General features: G+C 44.0%; 1 protein-coding gene across 2 annotated transcripts; it reads right to left on the minus strand.

Moving 5' to 3' along the window:
• ldlrad2 (low density lipoprotein receptor class A domain containing 2) lies at positions 1–5218 on the minus strand. 2 transcript variants are annotated; one of them, XM_026307513.1, is made up of 5 exons: positions 4961–5218; positions 2262–2738; positions 1928–2077; positions 1537–1674; positions 1–428 (listed from the first exon to the last, which is right to left on the minus strand). In XM_026307513.1, exons 1-5 carry the CDS (start codon positions 5055–5057, stop codon positions 124–126), a joined length of 1167 nt encoding a protein of 388 aa, XP_026163298.1. In that variant the 5' UTR covers positions 5058–5218; the 3' UTR covers positions 1–123. The 2 variants fall into 2 exon arrangements, with proteins under 2 accessions (XP_026163298.1, XP_026163297.1); XM_026307512.1 differs by having other exon boundaries at positions 1537–1677.
• Positions 5219–9169: the final 3951 nt, after the last annotated feature.

Here is a 9169-nt window from a genome sequence, read left to right on the forward strand (position 1 = left end):
GTTATTGGTCATGCTGCACTGCCTAATGCAGTAACTGTTCATGCCCATCACCGATCACAGTTGATCATTGGTGTATTAATTCCTCTGTATGCCAAATCTGATCAACAAGACTATCCTTCTGCTCTAAACAGCTGCTATAGTAACATTTTCATCAGCGCCGTTGATGGTTGCTGCTGTGCCACTTGGGTTACCATTGACAGGTGTGTGTGGTGTAACTTTTGCCAGTCGGTGTTCCGTGCTGTGGGTGCAGCTGCGGGCGCATAGCTGGCAAGAGGCACAGGCTGAGTTGCAGCAGGGTAAGAAGCGACAGATACTGACGCGCCACAGGAACCAGCCGGGTGACCAGCAGCACCAACAGAGCACCATGCCACCTGCCAGCACACCAAGGATGATGTACAGAACCAACATAGACAGGGAGGAGGGAGAGTCTGGAGATAATGGAGGCAAAATAAAATTTACTTTATTCACATGGCAGCCATATTTAATGAAATTAAGTTATAATGCTGATGTGAAACAAATATTGACTCATCACAATAACAGTCTTAAAATAATGTGTACAGTCCAGCGGCTCATTTGTGGTGATTAAACACAGTACAGTATATTGTATATACTGTATATTTACCACTAATTCGGAGCTCAACACTACATACCTCCAGAACTACACATTCACAAAAGGCATGATACACAATCAGTCTCAGTCAGTTGTTTTAATCCAAATTATACAACTAAATGTAACTGTGGATGAAAACTAACAGAGAGCCTCCACAATCCATAGTTTGAGCAAAACAGTTAACCAAAGAACAGAAAAAAAGTTAATCTCGTTTAATTTTATGGGTCCAGTACAGACATTCAATAGGTGCAAGTACAGAGGTTCATGCCCTTAATAGGTACATGTAGCTATAAGTCATTTAAACTACTTTCTGTACTTTCCTACATATTGGTATGCATGGATCCTACTCATGGTTTTTATCCCCAGTATTTTATTCCTGTTTTGCAGAAGACAAAAATGAATAAAAGAAATCAAAATTAATTCAATAGGGTTTGAATCAGTCTGTTGGTTCACCAGACCATGGACTCTCACTGTGGGCAGACCAGTGCGCATTAACACAGCTATCAGTGTGAATCCTCTTCTCACACTCTGACTTGAACAGTCAGAACAGAAGAATGGCTGTTGTTTTAGGCCAGACTTGGCCTATCTTAAAAGCAATCAGAAGCTGACAGGCTGGCCCAGGCTGTCTCTTTTTTCATCACTGATGCTGGAATCAAGACAAATAACTCAAAAGGCTGCTCTCTGCTGTGGGAATCCATCACAATTTATTGGTTTACAAGTCTTTAGTTGAAATTAACAACTCAATGGCCACCTCCATCAGCTTTATGCCCAGTCATCAAGGCACTTTGCATCCAAATGGGTATTTAGTTAATTTGGTGACCAACCAACCAACTGCAGCACATAAGCACAGTGTATTACACTGTGGGTTATTCTTGCTTTCCTGCTAGTTGAATGAATACAGATTTATGGTAACAGTAGTTACTTACCTGTTACTGACTCATGGCTGGGAGCAGTGTCTGGCATGCCACAATTCCTATGTGGAGGAATGGACATTGTTGGTGGATTCACAATAGGTAAGGGCGAGGTTGCTATTGGTGCTGGAGGTTCAGGAGGTAAAAGCTGACCTGCTGATGAAAGATGTTTGGGTCAATGATTAAACTGTAGGAATAGTAATGTTGTAATAAAAAGGCACCTTCTTAAATTTGTCACAGTGCCCTTGATAATTTGAGAATTTCCTTCCAAAGCTGAATTTTTAAAATCCTGTTTTGACATCCTGACTGTGGAAATTTGATAGTGCTGTTAAATCAGGGAGTAATAAAATCAGGGCATGTATCTTCAGCATCAGTATCACTAGTGCCACTTGATCAGCTAACTGACCTTTGCAGCCAGTAGTCAGATTTTCCTCGAGGTCACTTCCATCTCCACAATTGTCAATGCCTTTATCATCACACACCAGACTGAGAGGGATACATTTCCCATTCCTGCAGGTGAAGTAAGGCTCACTGCTGCATTCTGATTGGTTGAAACCTGATGAGGAAGATGACAATGAGTGAGAGCATAAGATGAGGGATCTGAGGTTACCATCAAAACTTTGCGGTTATTCATAGTTAAGGGAAGAGGCACAGCACTTGAAGGCACTTTAAAGCCTTCTTCCTACCAGTGATGCTTTCAGTGATAACCAAATTCCTTTCCTAAGCTATGTTGTTCTTACCCAATCTGAAGGAGGTGAAGTCCCCCACAAAATCGACTCTGGGCTGTGTACCCCGAGTCACAAGCCTCAATGTCAAGTAGTTTCCTGTGGACAGCACTGGCCGGGGTGGGCTTTTCCCACAAAGAGGAGGTCCAAGGGGAGGTGAGGTCCTGTCCCGCCCGTCATAAAACTGGACGTATGAGCCGGCATGACATGGGTCCCCCAAGCTTTCACCAGAGGTGGGTTCCAGTCTAGGGTTGAAGCCACGAGGAGACTCTGGGAAGAGAGGGGCTGGGCTCAGAGGGGCCACTCGCAGCAAGCTGTAGACCAGAAAGAAGCGGAAATGGAACTGGACTTTGTCTTTAGCAGAGCTGGCTTGCATGGTGAGGTGGCAGTCAGTTCCCATGGTCACAAAGTAGTACTTCTTGGATTCCTGGTGTGAGTTGACAATCATGCCATCACCCCGAATTGTCTGGCCACAGAAATCCACCACGTTCACTATCAGGGAAAGGAGGAAATTATGTTCAAGAGGAAATTGTAGCTGATGTGTCAAGAAAGTGGAAAGACAGCATAGCAGAAAGGACCTCATAATCTTGAGAAAGTTGAAATAAAGATTTTTAGCTTCTCTCAACATGCATTCATATTTTGGGATTGGTATGTAGAATAGTGAATATGCAAGAAACAAAACACAACAAAAACAAAACAGATCTTTTGGGTGCACAAGTAACAAATGAGCAGGGGAAACAATAAAATTACTGTACATATACAAAATATACATATGAATGACATATACAAAGACATTTTAAACTTGCACCAGTGGTACAGGACATATTTTCCTCCTCTAATTTCATATAAAGAATTTATATATGTCTTGGTTTCATCCATCCATCTGTCCATTATCTATACCCACCTATTCCTAACTAGGGTCATGGGGATCTGCAGGAGCCTATCCCAGCTCTCTTTGGGTGAAAGGCATGGGTACACCATGGACAGGTCACCAGTCTATCACATTCACATTTTATAAATTAAATGTATTGATCATGAAAGTAAATGTTGGTTTCTCTAGCCAATATTCACTTTAATAGCAAGTCAACAGCAAATAGAATGAGAGGCAAGAATCAAGAATCTAAAGTTAGTCCAGCTGCCACTTCTACATCAACATATATGATGGCCTGATGACTGAGAAAGGCTTGATACACAATCACTTCACTTGCTTCAAGATTCCTGAACATGTGATTAAAGGGCAGGTAAATGAAAAATTACAGGGATGTTCACCGGCACAAGTAGTTTGTCTTTAGTGCACTGGTATATGTACAAATTCACACACATCACTGTAAACTTAGAGCAGTCATGTACACACTTCAGTGATCACTTCTAATCCACAACCAGGACCAGGACAGATGGTTGGGCAGATCCGGCTCCAGCAGGCCCCACCCAGCCACCCACTGCCCCCTGCCTCTGGGCTGCAAGCCAAATAATGAGAAAATTTATGACCACTTGGAGATTATTAGCTCCGTTTCCCTGGGAGACAACTAGATCCTACAGCACTGACCTCCAGGAATGTCCCAAAGCACATGAGTCTCTTTTGGTGGGAAAAAGCTCTTTCCCTCTGCACCGCACAAGTAAATACAAAGCCTCGGATGACAGTGTTCAAAACATGGACGATCAGGGCAGTGACCCCCCCAGTAAAAATTTTTACAGGCAGAAAATTAAACTCTGTTTAAAAACACTATCATGGTAAATTGAGTCCATTTCAGGAAGCCAACCCAGAGGGTGTATGAGGATCACGGTCCTGAGTACCACACTGTAGTAAGAAATGCCACTCAGACAATCTTGTACGGAAAAGGGCAGCAGCCTCACTATCCATCCATCTATTATTCTAACACTGGTGACTCAACACAGAGAGGAACTTCACATCAATACACCAATGATAAATCTGTGCAGGTTTATGCCAGTTAAACTAAGTTGTATCAAATCACTGCGATGAAACTGTTGATCACTTGCTTCAAGATCATTTGATCCTATACCCTTAGCAACTACAAACTAATACTAATTCTAATGCTAAATAAGTACAAACACAAATAACAGCATTCACCATTTAATTGAACAAATGAATAAAGATAGATTAAGGAACAACTTTATAGACAATACTGATGGTTTTTCCATGCTTTTAGCTCATTTATTGCAATTCATTGAGGCTTTACATCAGTTATCCACTCTGTAAACCATGTTACTGTGTTTTTCTAAATTCAGATATATTTTGTCAAGTGTTCCAGGAGCCCTTTGGTCACCAATCCATTTTGGAATATGAAAATATGTCATCAGACTTCATATAAACTTCAGTTGTGTGACACAACATAGTGAGCATCAAGCCACATAAAGTACAATCAGTATGCATTTATTATCACACATCACTGATAAAAACTTTACAAAAATGGCAACAGACTTGATTATGTAAGCCTGAATTTTTGAAGCATTTAATGTGACTCTTCAATTCAAGCACGTTTGAGTCAGCTGATTTTTATAGGTAGAATCCACAATTTTTCTGGAAACATTACTACTACAATTAGTCTACCTCTGTTGCAGGACACCTACTATATGTTAAAGTATACTAACCCACCAAACATCACACTCATGGCGACTCGTTTTAGGCACTAAGAAAATTAACAGCGCACACGAGTCAGTCCCCAACAATGAGGGTTGCGTATCCAGTCTCTTACCGGTGTCGATGGCCGAGACGTGGAGGGTCATGAAGCAGAGCAGGAGGAGCAGCCTGACCAGACGCTGCCAGCAGCTCTCCACCTCCAACTCCATCATCCTAGCTGACACAGGAGCGCACAGGAGAACGTCCTACAGCATACAAGCAGCTCAGAGACTCATTCCACCCTCACATAAACGCGTCATATCAGGTTAAGAAAGAAGGAAAGAAACTTTTGGCTGCCGTTGGTAATCCAGGATGCAACGTCTTGCAGTTCTGCTCTCCATCTCCATCCTTCTGGCTTTTGTAACAGTTACACCTCGTCTCGGTCTGCTTCGTTCACGTGTTGTCATTTCCATGACAACAGCCGACCAATCAGCCGTTAAGTCTGCGAGAAAACCTCTGAGTTTAAAGTAGCTAAATTAGTAGGCAGGTCCATAATATGATAAAACACACAGCTTATTTTAATGCTGAGATTCACGATTCGGGTAGTAGGCTACCTTTATAGTCATTATCCTACAGATGCTATTACAGTAATTAAAGTTCAAAATAAAATCATTTTGAATGCTTCTCAACAGATAATAATTAAAAGCCCTCTTTTATTATGTAAGCACACATAGCCTTGCACAGTTTACACGCCTGAACAAAAAATCTGTACTTCAAATAGCACATTTCTCTTATACCACTAGTGATATTTAGTCATGAAGAGAGTTTTGTGTGGAGTTTGCATCACCCTGTGTCTGTGCGTTTTTCCGAGTAGTCTAGTACTGCTTACTCCCACGTCAGTTGCTCGTATTGGTGCGATTGGTCTGTCTCTGTGTGTCAGCCTTGTGATAAGTAACATTGGTCAAGTGTAGCAGGTGGGCCGGTACTACAAAGCGTAAATAATCAGTGAATGTCTTTCCAACTTTCCCGAAGTCTTTCAGACAATGGCCAAATCAATCCAGAATGGAACTCATTTTCTGTGATAAAATCAGTGTGACCATCAGATAGCAACTTGCCCGTGTCTCTGCACAACGAGAGATATGTGCATTGTACGCACGTGAACTGTAGCCTCATTAACCTAAATGCTTATCTGCACAGTAAACCGAGCTGCTGCACACAGATTCACTGCAGCTGTCACTACACATCCGTTTTCAGCAAAATTCCAAATGTGGTCAATCTATTATCTATAGGCTACTGGTTAATTACAGACTTTTAAAAAAAATTTGCTGCTTAAATGCGACAATATCTGCATTATTACTGCAAACACTGTACTACTTGTAATTACTTATGTAGATTACTGTAGAGAGAGAGAAAAAACAAATTGCTGCCTAATAATGAACTATTTATTGTGATCAGCCTGTAAGTTAGATAGTGTGTAGGCTATGTATATATACCGAGGAGTTGGAACAGGACAGGAAAAGCAGACAGATGCTTGGGGCTCCAGAGAAACGCTTAGGAAAGGGGACCCCCTGCTGGTTGGTGAAAACAATGAAAACTCCAACTCTGGAGTCATAACACTGAGATGATGAAAGATGAAAGTTTTAGGAGCACATTTTTATATATTTTTCTAGCTTACAGGCTGAGGCAGTAGGAGTGAAAGGATTTTCCCTAACAGCAGCTGAATCAGTAACAATATAACATGGAAAAAAATATTTATGACCTGGAAAAATTGTCTGATATTGGAATGATGAAGTACACAACATTATTAAGATGAATAAATTTGCCAAGAAGAAGTGGGACAGTGAAAGGACTTAAGAGAATAGACAGGAGTACATGATGATGCAGAGTAAGGTGAAGAGAGAGGTGGCAAAGGCCAAACAAAGAGTATATGAGGACTTGTATAGTGGGCTGGACAGTAATCAAGGCTAGATGGACTCATATAGGTTCGTGATATAGCAAGATAAAGATGGGAACGATGTGTAGCAGGTTAGGGTGATTAAAGACGGAGATGTACTCAGGGAAAATTTAAAGAGTACTTTGAAGAAATGAAAGAATGCCTGAGCAATAGAGGAGAAGTGTACTGGTGGCAATTTTTAAGAACAAGAGAGATGTGCAGAGTTGTGGCAACTATAGAGGTATAAAGTTGATGAGCCATACAATGAAGTTATTGCAAAGTTGTGGAAGCTAAGGGCTGAAGTGAGTATTTGTGAGCAGCAGTATGGTTTCATGCCAAGACAGAGTACTGCAGATGCAATATTTGCTTTAGGAATGTTGGTGGAGAAGTACAGAGAAGGTCAGACAGAACTGCATTGGGTCTTTGTAGATTACTGGAGTACAGTAGAGGTAAAAAAGTTACAGGATTTAAAGTACTTAGGGTCAACAGTCCAGAGCAACAGAGATGGTGGAAAAGAGTTGAAGAGGAGTGTGCAGCAGGTTATAATGTGTGGAGAAAAGTGTGAGATGATGTGTGATAAGAGTATCAGCTATAACTAGACGATGCAATTTTGTCAGGATTCGAAGGTAAGAGGACCCAAAAGCCACACAACAACTCTAGTTCCACTACACACACTGGTTTATTGACAAGGAAGGTAAACAACGTAGTAGTGATTCAGGTAAATGGTCATGGAAGAACGGAAGCAATAGTTCATCTTAATTCCTATTCAGGAATGATTCGCACCCTGGAACCCACCAGGTAACTCCGTAGGATTCTTAGGGGAATGGCGTAGATAAATCCAGGTCTTGATCTGCGGGATAATTCCTCTCGGAAAACGGAACCACTGGCCCGGCGTCCGGAACGGTGACCGGGTTCCCTGCTAGGAGGGCAGGGCAGAGTCTAATAATCAAACATAAATGTCTCTTCAAAACTAAAAACACCTCCACTTAGTATCCTTGTCGGAACAGGAGGGAAAAACAATACTCATGGAATCCTGAGGCTGATCTCCTCAGATAATCAGAACGGAGGAAACCCAAAACAGTCACGGGTCGAAAGTAGACCTCCGGGCCTACGGACGGAACCCACCGTGGAAACGGGTTGTCGGATCTCACCGTGGAAACTGGTTACACTTGACGTAGTTAGCGCAGGGTCCTGGAGACGGTCCGCCACGAAGAGTCTCCGCCGTCTGCTTGAAATCCTCTTGGCTGTATTTCTCGGTGGTGAAGCAGACAATCCCGCGATCCGTCTGTTGCTGGGGAGGAGGCTAAATACCGTGAAAACCTGCAAGAGAACACAGGTGAGCGGAGTTGCCTAATTACTCAGGGAAGCTCAGAGGTAACTACTCCCACGGGGGAATCCTTTCAAAATAAGAGTCTCTACGCAGCCGGTCGTGACAGTACCCCCCCCTCAACGGCCGACCCCCGGCGGCCCCTGGGCTGATCCGGATGCGATCGGTGGAAGTCCGCGATGAGGTCCGGATCCAGGATGCGGCTCTTAGGCACCCAAGAACGCTCCTCAGGACCATATCCCTCCCAGTCCACCAGATACTGCACACCCCGACCCCTGCGCCGCGACTGGAGGAGCCGGCGGACCGAGTAGGCGGGGGCGCCGTTGATGAGTCGGGCGGGTGGGGGGGAAACGGGAGGGGGCAGAAGACCGCTACTGAAGGCAGGTTTGACACGGGAAACATGAAAAGTGGGGTGGATCCTCAAGGCCCTGGGTAACCGGAGTCTAACAGCTGCGGGGTTGATAACTCTGGTAATAGGAAAGGGTCCAATGAACCTAGGGGCTAGCTTGGTACAGGATTTCTTCAAGGGAACCTCCCTCGCGGACAACCATACCTTCTGCCCAGGTCGATAGTGAGGAGCTGGCCGCCGCCTCTTATTCGCTTGATGCACATATTTGGTTCTGGAATCGAGGAGGACTCGTCTGGCCCGTCTCCAAGCAAGATGGCACTGTCGGAAAGCCGCGGATACCGAGGAATGGCCCCCTCGGGGTAGGGGGTGGTCGAATACTGAGGGCTGAAAACCATGTACAATTTGGAATGGTGAGAGATTAGTAGAGGTGGACGGAAGTGTGTTATGGGCTCTACCCAGGTTAAGTTCCTTACCCACGAACTGGGTTCCTCGGCACACAGAATACGTAACCCCTTCTCCAACTCCTGGTTGAGACGCTCAGCCTGTCCATTAGTTTGAGGGTGGTACCCGGAGGATAGGCTCAGGTTAATCCCCAGGAGCCGGCAGAATTCTCTCCAGAACCCCGCGACAAACTGGGGCCCACGGTCGGACACGATTTCCTGTGGTACTCCATGCAAGCGAATGACATTATCAATGAGGACCTGGGCGGTTCTAGCAGCCGAGGGAAGTCTGGGTA

The sequence above is a fragment of the Mastacembelus armatus genome, chromosome 5 (assembly GCF_900324485.2).
Source record: "Mastacembelus armatus chromosome 5, fMasArm1.2, whole genome shotgun sequence".
Classification (NCBI taxonomy): domain Eukaryota; kingdom Metazoa; phylum Chordata; class Actinopteri; order Synbranchiformes; family Mastacembelidae; genus Mastacembelus; species Mastacembelus armatus.